This window comes from Aptenodytes patagonicus, chromosome 2 (assembly GCF_965638725.1).
Source record: "Aptenodytes patagonicus chromosome 2, bAptPat1.pri.cur, whole genome shotgun sequence".
Classification (NCBI taxonomy): domain Eukaryota; kingdom Metazoa; phylum Chordata; class Aves; order Sphenisciformes; family Spheniscidae; genus Aptenodytes; species Aptenodytes patagonicus.
The window spans coordinates 61419491-61432693 of NC_134950.1; the positions used below are offsets into that span (position 1 = coordinate 61419491).

At 38.4% G+C, this 13203-nt stretch overlaps 1 protein-coding gene across 3 annotated transcripts in view; it reads right to left on the reverse strand.

Moving 5' to 3' along the window:
* Positions 1 to 3997: 3997 nt before the first annotated feature.
* Positions 3998 to 13203, reverse strand: part of CDH19 (cadherin 19) — a 124313-nt gene continuing 115107 nt past the window's right edge. For all 3 annotated transcript variants that reach the window (XM_076330051.1, XM_076330049.1, XM_076330050.1), the window contains 2 exons: positions 11729 to 11980; positions 3998 to 5916 (listed from right to left, as the gene is read on the reverse strand). In XM_076330051.1, the coding sequence (XP_076186166.1) occupies positions 5426 to 5916; positions 11729 to 11980 (743 nt within the window). In that variant the 3' untranslated portion in view covers positions 3998 to 5425. The remainder of the gene's footprint in view (positions 5917 to 11728; positions 11981 to 13203) is intronic.

The window sequence follows — 13203 nt, forward strand, 5'->3', positions numbered from 1 at the left end:
GGTCAACATTTTCTTTTGTCTATTGTATTGTCTAGTACAGATTTGGTTCATATTTGATTTTTTTTTTTTTTTTTTTTTTGCTTTTCTGGGCTGAATCTTGTTGGCAGTTCATAGTTATTTTAGCAGCTAGAATATCCTTGTCCTGTTTAATTACTCTACTGGATAAGTGCCCAGCATAATAACAGATTTTTTTTAAGAACTATTTCCAGAGTGGATGATTTTTATTTTTGTCATTACATTTTATCCATTTTCTATTCTCCAGTCTTCAAGACCATCCAGTTCTTGCTTATATCTCAGGTATCCTCACTATTAATAATGGGGGATATTTTTGACATTCGTAAGCCCAACATACAGAATCAGTATATAAAAAATTATTGTTCCAGCTCCTAAGCTACTAAAACAGTTGTCCAAGATGCCCTTTGTAAAGTCTCTTTTCAAAGGAATTTGTGATGACAGAGATTAATTTACTCATAGCAATGTCAGAAGGGATGCATCATATGTCTGTGGATAGGTTTGCCTCCTTTTAAGCTTTAGTCCAATAAATTCTGTTATATCCTTTTGGTCAGATATATGTATGTGGATGTTATTGTTTCTCTACAAACCAATCCTATTTGAACCTCCATATGTGGAGTATTGTTTAAATTATAAACTTTAATATTATTAAAGCATTACCTAAATCACAATTAAAATGTTTGGGGAATTAAGAGCCATTGATATCCTGTTCGGGTTTCTGCTATTGGAGAGTTTTGTGAAGTAGTGATGGTTTCTAATTGTATTTATTAATATTTGCTCTTAGTGCCATATATCAAACTGCCTTTGCTGGCAGATATCTTGTTCAGTCTTATGCATATTTCTGACTGTTGTTATTATCTATTTGTTGTGGGTAAAGTGTTTCATACTGATCTAAACAGTCTCCCTGTATGTATGTTTTATCCTTCTATGCACTATATTTAACTCTTACTGTTCCTTGGACTCTGTGTATGAGACATAAGGCTGATATAGACCCATATATGAAGAATTTTTTTTTTTCTGAATAAATATGACAGCATCCAAATTACTATTGTAAAATGTGTCAACTTTTTTAATAAACATTTATCCACCCTATTTTTCTTTATAAAATATAGGTTTACCAATTTTCTCGTAGAGAAATTTTACAGACTTTACTAATAGCTACTGATTTTTTTTCCATATAACTTCTATTCTATTTGTTCATATTCTGGATCAAAGGTAAAATGCATTGTTTGCCAGAATGTAAAATCACATCGTATCCTTCAACTTCTACTCCTCAGATAGCATATATTAGATCTGACTTTGAAGCATAAAATGTGCATTGTCTTTTCAAAAATATTTTACTCTCATCTGACAGGGTTACCCTATACAGTTAAGAATGAGTGTTAAAACAACCACATTTCCAATGCAAATTTTGAAAGCAAAGCTAGGAATGTAATGACAGTATCTGTGAGAAAATGCAGGAGGAAAATTATGTGAATTAAAGACTAAGATTATCCTCAGTGGCAAGCAGGATTGCTTCTCAGTGTTATGATAATAAAAAACCTACATCGTGATACACAAAATGAAAATCATATTAAAACATTTTATTTTACATGAATTGATAAACAAAATACCCTTTTCCAGTCACAGCAATGAGTCTGAAGCTGCAATGTGCTATCAAGTGATTTTGTTCTTTTGTTTTTTAACTTCAAACATCTGAATGTTAAGCATTTATTAATATATGCATAGTCTTCATTTCTTTGGCTTTTAAATAATAAAACCAATAACACAACACTCTGAACCCCTATGAGCAAGGACTGAAACAGGAAGTCAATCTTTTGTCAGGTATTTCACTAGTTCTTAACTTGTCTCATTACCATGTTACAGAAAAAGAAACATACAGGAACATCTCTTCAAAGCATTCATACAGAAAAGCAGTGTGTATGATCATACTTCCTTTGACCAGTCAATAAATCTTCCTTATATATTCCCTCAGGCAGGTCAAGGACAGCTGAATATATATTTACCATCTAGTACCATACTTACACTCTTCACTTCAGCCAATAGCATAGCTAATCCTAGCTACTAACGGATTTTAAAAGATAAAGGTAATGGAGGATTCCCTTGGGAAAACCATTCCACAGTTAATAGATCTCATCATTAAGAACTCTGGCTTGTAACTTATCCTTTATTAATTTCATACTATTAATTATTTTGATATCTCTTATGTGTTTAATTTTGGCTTCCTCAGAACGTTTACTTCCTTTAAATGAGCAGACACTTCTACAAAACCTTTTTGTTCAGCTAAATTAAGTACAGTATATAAAAAGAAGTGTGAAGTTACTAGGTCAGTTCAGTGATCCTTTTCTCACATGTGGAAATAAATTGACAGGTTTAACTTAGATTGAATACCAGGAACCTAATAAGATGTGTCCCAGTAACAGCTAGGAATAACTTCTTATTTTGTAGCAAAACACTCCCTTTCTCTGCTATGCAAACACGGTCTTATGCTTTTTCAGCTAATGATCATTTAAGATCCATTGTAGGCCATTATTCTCTTTCATGTAGAAGTTACTGCCAATGGTATACAGTGGCTACAAAAATTACACGAAAGTATGTGTATGCACTGATTACCAAAATTATTTATTGTTAAAGTTCCTTACAGTAAAAGGAGAAAATTATAATATAAGTGGAAATATGGTTGAGTGTTCAAGGCTATTTCCCCACATAAATGGACGAAATCTCTGGATTGAGAAAGGATCAGGCACTGTTATCCTTTTTGTACTAAATACAACCTGAAAGCACGAGGAATTCTATTAATGCCACTGGGACCATCTGTGGAATAAGGATTTGTTTAAGGTATAACCTGCATAAATCTATAGACCTAGTCCTAAAAATGTACTTTTCACCATCTCCAACAACCAGTGCATGTTTAGTTGTTCTCTCTTTCTCTACTCCTCTCCTTGGAGCAAATTACTAATACGTACAATATTATCTCAAATAAAAATAATTTTGTCACATCTGTTTGAGAGCCATTGAACAGAAATGTTAGAGTCATTAATACAATGTTTTTACCTGTGCATCTTTTAAAGATGTTTTGTAGCTGCTCATTCATACTGGCGTCCTAGCATGAGACTGGCGAGAACCAGTTTTTCCTTATGAAGCAGATGCTGCTTCATCTGCACCTGGTTGCATGAACCCCCCCTGTATTTTTCCAGCTATGAATGTCATTAATAATGTTTCTGCCCTCACCAGACCTCACGTTGGAAATCCCTCCTGATTTTCAAACTCCTCCACATGTTCTATTTTTAGCTGACAGGAATTTAAACTCTGTACTGGCACCTTTCTACTAAGCCTACACGGCTTGGTTTTCTTCAGTGAACAGCAATTGTAGCAAACATTGCAGAGCTTGTATGTTACATGCCTTTTTTTGTCTGTTGTTGTTTTTGTTTGTTTGTTTGTTTCCTTGCATAAGATTTGCCTGGCTCTCTGTAATTCAGTAACACCTACCTAAAATCTTATTAAAAAAAGAAAAGGGCGGGGGGGGGGGGAAACATGTTGGATAATTTTCTTTATCCTGATGTCAGCTTTTAGCTGTGGAAATGTATCAGTTGATTACATGATGTAATTTCTGTAAAATAAGTACCTGATGGAAGAGAGGTGAATAAAAAACAGACAGGTTGCTTTTTCCAGACAGACCATTTTGAATATATTTGATGACCCTCAGATCCAAAATTGTTACTGGGTAGTTGTCCTGGTTTCGGCAGGGATAGAGTTAATTTCCTTCCTAGTAGCTGGTACAGTGCTGTGTTTTGGATTTAGGATGAGAACAAAGTTGATAACACACCGATGTTTTAGTTGTGGCTAAGTAGTGCTTACACTAGCCAAGGACTTTTCAGCTTCCCATGCTCTGCCGACTGAGAAGGCTGGAGGTGCACAAGAAGCTGGGAGGGGGCACAGCCAAACTGGCCCAAGGGACATTCCATACCATGTGACGTCATGCTCAGCACATAAACTGGGGAAAGCTGGCCGGGGGGGCCACTGCTCGGGGACTGGCTGGGCATCGGTCAGCGGGTGGTGAGCAATTGCACTGTGCATAACTTGCTTTGTGTATTATTATTATTATTATTACATTATTATTATTTTATTTTAGTTATTAAACTGTTTTTATCTCAACCCACAAGTTTTTCACTTCTACTCTTCCAATTCTCTTCCCCATCCCACCGGGGTGTGGGGGGAGTGAGCGAGGGGCTGTGTGGTGCTCAGTTGCCACCTGAGGTTAAACCATGACAGTAGTGGTATAAGTAAGAATAAAGAAATATTCTGAGACAATTTTATGTTCATTAAGGAATGTTTGAAAAAAATACAGTGCAAAATTAATTTTGAAGTCTGACTTGAGTCTCGCAGAATGATTCAGGATCGTTTTCAGTAGTGGATAAACATTAAAGCATTTTATTATCTTATTATCTAATGTTATACATAAAGTTTTAAAACCATCAGCTTAGCATTTTAAAGATTTTTAATATTGTTATAAAACTGACTACTGCAGATAATTTTATATTCCATAATAAAAAAATAAATCTATGCTGGTAAATCAGTCATCCTTTAAACTCTTTAACTTCCTTAAAAGGAAAAATGCCTGCATTTGGATAGCATTTTGTTCTAAGTACAGTAATGTATAATGTGGTTGATTGCAGTATTTGTGTTGAATATTAATTCTAACTTGAACTGACTTTTTTTTGTTTTCTTATTTGCTAAATTAAGTATTGGTTTATACATTTTCCAATAGCTCCATTAAAAACTAAAATGGCAGTAAATACTTGCTGATGTTGTAATAGGTCTTTATTTTTACACTGATAGAAAAAGACATTTGTTTTAGTTTTATCATCCTAAGAATAATAAATAGATGATTCTGTGAGCGCTTCTGACAGTTGTATTAGACTATCTAGGGTCTACTTTTTTCACACAAGTGTATTTATATAATGAAGTGTTATACAAATATGCATGTGTAACTTTGGTTAATGAATATATTCAACTGCAACAGCAAAAGTCTGTCTTAACTTTGGAAACAGTTTAAAGCTTATGGATGACAAAATATTTACAATATTCGTTTATGGCTTCTACTCCTCCTTTTGTACTTGCAGGACCCAGGTTTTCAGTACCTAGAAGGAAGCTTAGATATCCAAAGCAGCACAGTTTGCATTCGGGCACCTAAATAGCCACAAGATTTTCAAACGGGAGTCTCCATCCCCTCACCTCATGACACGCCTGGTGTGATTTTTTCAAAAGACCTCTACATCCAAGACTTTCCAGATAAAAAAAAAAAGGGGGGTTTATTTTCATGCTTAAATGTGGGATGATCTCCTTTTTAAAAATCCACAGTTATTTTTGGTTGCTGAGATTTAGGAAAATAAAACAGCAAACCAAAGAGTAACTAATCCCCCACACTTCTGTGGGAAGTGTACATGCCTGCAAGCTTTTTAAATTGAGGTCCCCAGTCTGCAAGGTAGTCATAACTTTGATCCATGTCTGACATGTTTGAACCTAAAGAGCTGAGGGATCCTGCCAAAGAGCCAGTCCCCTCGAATGCATAGGTCTGAAGGGAGTCATATGGAGGAGCACTAGGATCTGTATTTGCTTCTTCAAGCTTTTCTGAAATGAATTGCCTGAAGATTGCGCTGTCAGGGCCAACCTGCAGAGACTGTCTGTAGAGGCTGTGGATTTCTGTGGTGACCTTCTTCCGAGGTTTGTGCGTTCGCATGACAGTGTGGGTCCTCAGTGCTGAAATATCAAAGGCTTCTGTGTCCTCCTCGCCACCTCCTTCATCGTCATACCTGACAATATTCTCTCTGAATTCTTCCATTTTCTCTGAAAAGGGAGACTTCTTCCTCTGCTGCCTTATGGCTACAACTGCCAAAAAGAACACTGATGGGAAGGAAAGGAAAGGAAAGGAAAGGAAAGGAAAGGAAAGGAAAGGAAAGGAAAGGAAAGGAAAGGAAAGGAAAGGAAAGGAAAGGAAAGGAAAGGAAAGGAAAGGAAAGGAAAGGAAAGGAAAGGAAAGGAAAGGAAAGGAAAGGAAAGGAAAGGAAAGGAAAGGAAGAGGGAAAGGAGAGGAGAGGGGAGGGGAGGGGAGGGGAGGGGAGGGGAGGGGAGGGGAGGGAGGGGAGGGGAGGGGAGGAGAGGGGAGGGAAGGGGAGGAGGGGAGGGGAGGGGAGGGAGGGGAGAGGGAGGGGAGGGGAGGGGAGGGGAGGGGAGGGGAGGGGAGGGGAGGAGGAGAGAGAAGAGAAGAGAAGAGAAGAGAAAGAGAAGAGAGAGGAAGAGGAGAGGAGAGGAGAGGAGAGGAGAGGAGAGGAGAGGAGAGGAGAGGAGAGGAGAGGAGAGGAGAGGAGAGGAGAGGAGAGGAGAGGAGAGGAGAGGAGAGGAGAGGAGAGGAGAGGAGAGGAGAGGAGAGGAGAGGAGAGGAGAGGAGAGGAGAGGAGAGGAGAGGAGAGGAGAGAGAGAGAAGAGAAGAGAAGAGAAGAGAAAGAGAGAGAAGAAAGAGAAGAGAAGAGAAGAGAAGAAGAGAAGAGAAGAGAAGAGAAGAGAAGAGAAGAGAAGAGAAGAGAGAAGAGAAGAGAAGAGAAGAGAAAAAACAGAATGAGAGACTTCAAATGTGCTTGGAAAGACTTAAAAAAATGATAACATTTCTTAATATCAATTTTATTGCAAAGTGGAGCTATCTTAACAAATTTATAGAGCTGTAATTTTTATGGATTTTATGGTTTTGAGATGAGCATAGTATGTGGTGGGAAAATGGCTACAAAGGGACTTATAAAATAGGTGAATGAAATGGAGCAGTTCTTTTGGTAGATGGGAGTTTGAAACTGATGGAAACACAGGTTATGCTTTTTGAAACTGCTTTGGTTTATCACATAATATATCAATTTCACATTCAGAATTTCAATTCTTACTCTTTCACTCCCTCTCAGATCAAAGCCCCAGGAAGATCAAAGAAAAATGAGGCAATGAGCAAGATATCCTCCTCAGTTGGTTGAATCATTCAGTTCCATAGACTATGCAGGGTGTGGTTCAATTACTTCTGTTATGCTGGTTTGGAAATTTGAAGGCTATCACTAAATTTTGTGTGATGTTGTAGCAGTACTTACTACCCAGGCCTATGAATCAGAGCAGCTTGTTTCTCTCATATATGAAAGATTTTTTAAATTATATTTTAAAGCATTATTTTTTAATCCTACCTCATTTCATTTTTAGCTGAATGATCCCTTTGAAATAGTCTATGACTTTCACAGAAATTAGTGATTTCAGTTTTTAACTAAATCTTACTGCAGTTCTATTTAATAAGTAAGCAGTTCATGGTCTGTAATTTTTTACTCAGGATGTTAACATGATACAACTACCAACAATGACAGGATTTTACCTCACTTAGGGATATGAAGGACCTGAAGTGGTTCTTTATTTCTACATATTTGCTGTATACTATTTCATTTGATTGGGAGATGCCAACACCAAACTTGAAAGCACTGGAAACAAGAATTTCTACAATGTTGTTATATATTTACAAAACCCAGGTAGTTTCAACTCTCCAAACCCTTTGCATGGTAAACTTTTCTAATGGTATACATGATGATACAGGAAAACAAAAAAAAAAGAACCTTTAGGTTTCAGATATAAGTGGCAAACATATTATGCATAGAACCTTTTATTATTTCATTTTAAATAATCACAAAAATACATTCAAAGATTTAATGCATTTAAAATATGCGTGTCTGTAAAGAGTGTGGTAGATTAGTTTCTTTTTCTTTCTGATTAATATATTTATCTATATCCCTGCTTTGACTTTTGTGATATGCATAGGCCCAGTAAACACCAAGGCTTTATTCCATCTGGAGAGAGGACCTTGATGAATAATTTCACTGATGGCCTGGATAATGCAGTGATATAGTTTGCCTGATCCTCAGTCCCTTAAGTGCATAACACAAAGTGACCAGGTTCAGATATCCTGCAACAATCAAAGAAAACTTAAAAAGCGCACTGGCCTTCTTGTAAGCTCACACTGACTGTCGGGTCTAAGGTAGGGACTTCAGTCAGGGGAACTGCTTTCCAGTGCCACTACTGAAGATTGCCTGGGACAAGGAAAGCTAAGATTTAAATAAGGTGACTCTGGGAGTGCAGGCAAGTCTAGAAACTACAAATCCAATCGTATGTTCCTGTTTTCTCTGTTGGAAACCAGGAGGTGGAAGTAAGGGAACTAATGTATCCCTGGACTTTGCTATGTAGTCAAGAAATGGCTAGTGCCTGGCCAGCAGTACTCCCATCTAGACATAATAATTATGAGGTACCTTTCCATTGTTCTCATCCTTGCCCTATCTATTCAATGTGTTTGTAGGGATAAATAAAAATGTGTATTTTTTGTATGCCATTCTGTTTCTGCAGTTTCCTGCATGTCACCTAATTTTGAGAGCCCAAAACCATGTGAAGATGCTGATTCATAATTAACAGGTACACGTGCTGTTTCTGGGCAACTCATTTAACTGTGGGACTAAATCATAGGGTTCCATTTGAGGAGAAATTTCAGTAAGTTCTCACCAAGAGATTCAGTCAGGAGGAACAGGAAATAATTAAAGCCAGTTTATATTCCTTATGCTAAGAAAAATAAGCCATAACCTTGTGGACAGAATGAAGAATATGGGTAATTTTTAACTTGTTAAATTTCTTTTTTTCACTGGTGTAAAGTCAAAATAGTTCCATTAGCTTCATTGGACTTGTCTTTCTTGTCTTCTGTTGCTACTATGGCAGATCAAAATACAGCATCAGAATAGAGCTGCAAGCCTTCATTTTCAGGCCTCAGCTTTCTTGTAGTTAATGATGATATGCTTAGTGTTGTATGCTGTTATTTATAGAATCATAGAATCATAGAATGGTTTGGGTTGGAAGGGACCTTAAAGATCATCTGGTTCCAATCTCTGGAACTGCCATGGGCAGGGACACCTTCCACTAGACCAGGTTGCTCAATGCCCCATCTGGTCTTGAACACTTCCAGGCATGGGACATCTACCACCTCTCTGGGTAACCTGTTCCAGTGCCTCACCACTCACATAGTGAAGAATTTCTTCTTTATATCGAATCTAAATCTACCCTCTTTCAGTTTAAAGTCATTACCCCTTGTCCCATCACTACATGCCCTTGTAAAATATCCCACTCCAGCTTTCTTGTAAGCCCCCTTCAGGTACTGAAGGCTGCTATAATGTCCCCCCGGAGCCTTCTCTTCTGGCTGAACAACGCCAACTGCCTTCAGATTTAGTTCTATCAGGGCTTTAGCTTTCCTAACCCGATCCCTGGCTGCTCGAATAATTTCTCTGTATTCTTCCCAGGCTACCTGTCCTTGCTTCCACCCTCTGTAGGCTTCCTTTTTGTGTTTGAGTTTGTCCAGGGGCTCCTTGTTCATCCATGCAGGCCTCCTAGCATTTTTGCCTGACTTCCTCTTTGTTGGGATGCATCACTCCTGAGCTTGAAGGAGGTGATCCTTGAATATTACCCAGCTTTCTTGGGCCCCTCTTCCCTCCAGGGCTTTGTCCCATGGCACTTTGTTAAGCAGATCCCTGAAGAGGCCAAAGTCTGCTTTCCTGAAGTCCAGGGGAGTGAGCTTGCTGTGCGCCCTCCTCAGTGCCCTAAGGATCTTGAACTCCACCATTTCATGGTCACTGCAGCCCAGGCTGCCCTTGAGCTTCACATTCCCCACCAGCCCCTCCTTGTTGGTGAGAACAAGGTCCAGCATAGCACCTCTCCCCGTTGGCTCTTCTACCACTTGGGGAAGGAAGCCATCATCGACGCATTCCAGGAACCTCCCAGATTGCTTATGCCCTGCCATGTTGTCCCTCCAACAGATGTCAGGGTAGTTGAAGTCCCCCATGAGGACCAGGGCTTGTGAGCGTGAGGCTGCTCCTATCTGTCTATGGAGGGCCTCACCAGCTTGGTCTTCCTGGTCTTGTGGCCTGTAGCAAACCCCGACTATATTATAGACTGGTAGAGGTCATATTGTATAATGAGGGTAGAAAAAAGAATGTTCTTTACCTAGATATCCTTCATATGGCAAAAAAAATGGGTTTACTTAAAATTGGTTTGTATTTCTGTTAGTGATATAGGAGTTTAAAAATATTACTATTGTATTTGCTCTCATTAACAAATACATTGAGGCAATAATTTTCAGTGAAAGTTTTTGTTTCTCAAGGCAATGTAATTTCTGTTATTATTACTTCTTTCTTTCTGGACATTATATTTGTGTAGCTAGATATTATGCTGCAGTTTTCTTGTTTTGATTCTGATTATTTTTTTCCTTTTTTTTTTTTTTAGAATTTTGTTGAAAACCAATTTATGTTAGGTTTGCACAATTTATAATGATGATTTGATATCACACTGCTTAGTGAAATCCTGATTCTATCTTCATTTTCTTACTTTGGAGTTGTTTGTTTGTAGTTTCACTAGTGGAAAAATGGTTTTACTAACATAAGCCATCAATTGTTTTGTGGTATTTTTAGATATGATGTTTTATGAAATATACTTCTATATGGCATAATATGGATATGCCATATTATTACACAGGTAACAGGGATTTGGAAGTCTTTCCCTGTTGCTTTGCTGGCATCAGCTTGAATTTGGTCTTGAGGCCTGTGACCACCATCAGTGACCAAGCCATAAGGTCAGTCATTTTGCCTTGGAAAACAAACCTACCCAGCTCTATCACTTCTCTTTCTTTCCTGGCCTCAGAAGCTATCATACCTTAACCTCAATAACTAGACAGGTACAGAGTTTCAGGATGGATATTTAGCCTTTGGAGAATGATTAGTACAGTGTGCCTGCTGTTACAATGTGTCAGTGTCATCAAATCACTCATTGAACACTGCAGGAATATCCTTTTGCTGAAAAAAAGGAAACGCGTTTTAGCACCGACTGCTATATGCTTCACCAGGTGAAGAAGTTGTTTCCCTGAGTGTTGTCATTCCAATACATCTTGCAGCAGCCATAACCCCATGCAGTGCAGCAGGAACAGCCAGCCTTGGGTGGCTGGTGTGGTTTTGAGTGCCATGTGCCAGCTATGCATGACCCTTTGCAGAGGTACAAGCACAACTCCTGTGCATTTAAAACACTCTCAAACCCACTTTTCACATCCACAAGCTCCCGAATGTAATGGAGGTTAATTTGGTGTCCCATGAGAGGAAAAAGTAGATGCCCAACATTTGGAGAAAAGGCTGTCTGGAGTTGCAACCTTATTAATTGACAGAGGAACTTCCTGTTTGTTTCTGGAGTTGCTTTCTGAGACTATCGAGTTCTCTTCTGCTTTTATTATTTTGTGTTGATCTTAGCTCTACATATGGCATACCTAAGGCAGAATAAGTAGGGTACTGCTCCTTCTAATGTATTCTTATACTAGCCAATTTCCTTGTGTAGTGCTGTCTTCAGCTTTACCTGAGCTCAGTACAGACTTTGGACAAATACAGACAAGTAGGACTGTGACTCAACTAAAGCCAACTTTTAGGACATTGTGTTGGAAATCAAATTGTACTGAAAACTGGGGGGGAGGAATTATAGTCAAGAAAACGGAAGAGAAATGAAACATTTGCCTTATTGCATTTTTCTCAATAGCACAGTACTTCCAGGCTTCCAGCCAAGGGAACATCTTTGTCACTTAATCAAGCCTACTGTAAAAGGAAACAAAGTCACTTCTCTCACTCATACTTACCTAGGAGTGTTAGTATGCAAGCCAACACAGCAACTAAAGCTTCTGTGCTGAGACCCATGGCATACATGAAAGCTCCGTATCGACAGTAGAAGGTGTTAACTTCGGTGTCACAGTCGCAGACAGTGATAGTGAGAGTATTTGTGCTTGTCAGTGGCGGTGTTCCATTATCCAGAATTAAGATTGGCAAGTAGAAAGAAAACTGCTCTTGCCTCCTGAAGCCACTTTTTGCTGTGAAAATTCCAGCTGTGTTATCTAGAAGACAAATTATTATGCATGATACGCATTTATCACTTTTTAATAACAACAATAAAACTCCAGTGGAATCTGACCTATTTAAAAACAATGGTACTGTGCAAAGATACATATTAACAAAGTTAAAATAGTAAAACCAGGCATTGACATGTGGTGGTTTTTTTGTATCAATCGTGAATAATTGCATTTATTTTTGACATATGTATTCCAGGGGCAATAATAAAATTCGACCTAGGAGCTCTGTTTTTAATGTTCAGAGCTAAGAAAAATCCCACCATGTTCAGTACCTGACACCTGCTCAGACTAACTAATTGGTTCTTAAAACGGTTCCATGTAACCAGTTGCTACCAATCCAGCAGTTCACAGATGAAATATAGACAGTTTACCAATCAAAAGGCTTCCAAAGTGTGTCTGGCAGGACACAGAGAAAGCAGGTGGCAAGGGAAAGAAGAGAAAGCAAGAAAAAACTCCACTAAAATAGTCTTTTATTTCTTTCCCTGACTCAAAAACTGGAGCTAGCTGAGCTCTTACTGTCTAAATTAGGGAAAAGTTGCTAGAGGCTCTCCCCGTGCTTTGTATTTAACTATTAGTGTTTAGAAATCAGTTCTGTATAAAACCCAGTAGGCAGCTTAAGTTCAGCTCCTGCTGCATATCAACTAATTCAAATCTGAAACTTAGCTTGCTGCAAAACAAATTAGCCCATCTAAACCTGTGTATAATGGAAAGAAGAAACATCTATAAATGTTTACATGTCAGAATTTTTTACCATGGCAGGGTGAATTACTGCATGTATGCATAGATGTACACAGAAAAAAAAAAAAAAAAGCATTTCTACCATTATCTGTATGATACATCTATCCAGTCTAGTGAAGTTAACTACCACACATTTAAGTTCTTCTAGGTTTCTGTCATAATTCAGAAGATAACTGAGATAAAATGCTCCAGATCTGTAGTCTCACTTTTGCTTTTGCCTCGGACTATCCCAATTCACCCAGCCATTTCCACAAAATGCAACAGGAAGGGAGAGACTGAGGGCTGACCCTACCGTGTTATAAAAGATGGGTTAGGTTTTTTTTTTTCCCATCAATAGCCACCAAAAGGAACTGGATGTATTGCCTTGTGCGTGGCTCTGCTCAGACGTGTGCAGAATGAGCATAGGTGGGAAAGGCTTGCGGCCTGTACACAGTTTGATCTTAATGTAATAAGTTATCTCTTCCTGGCAC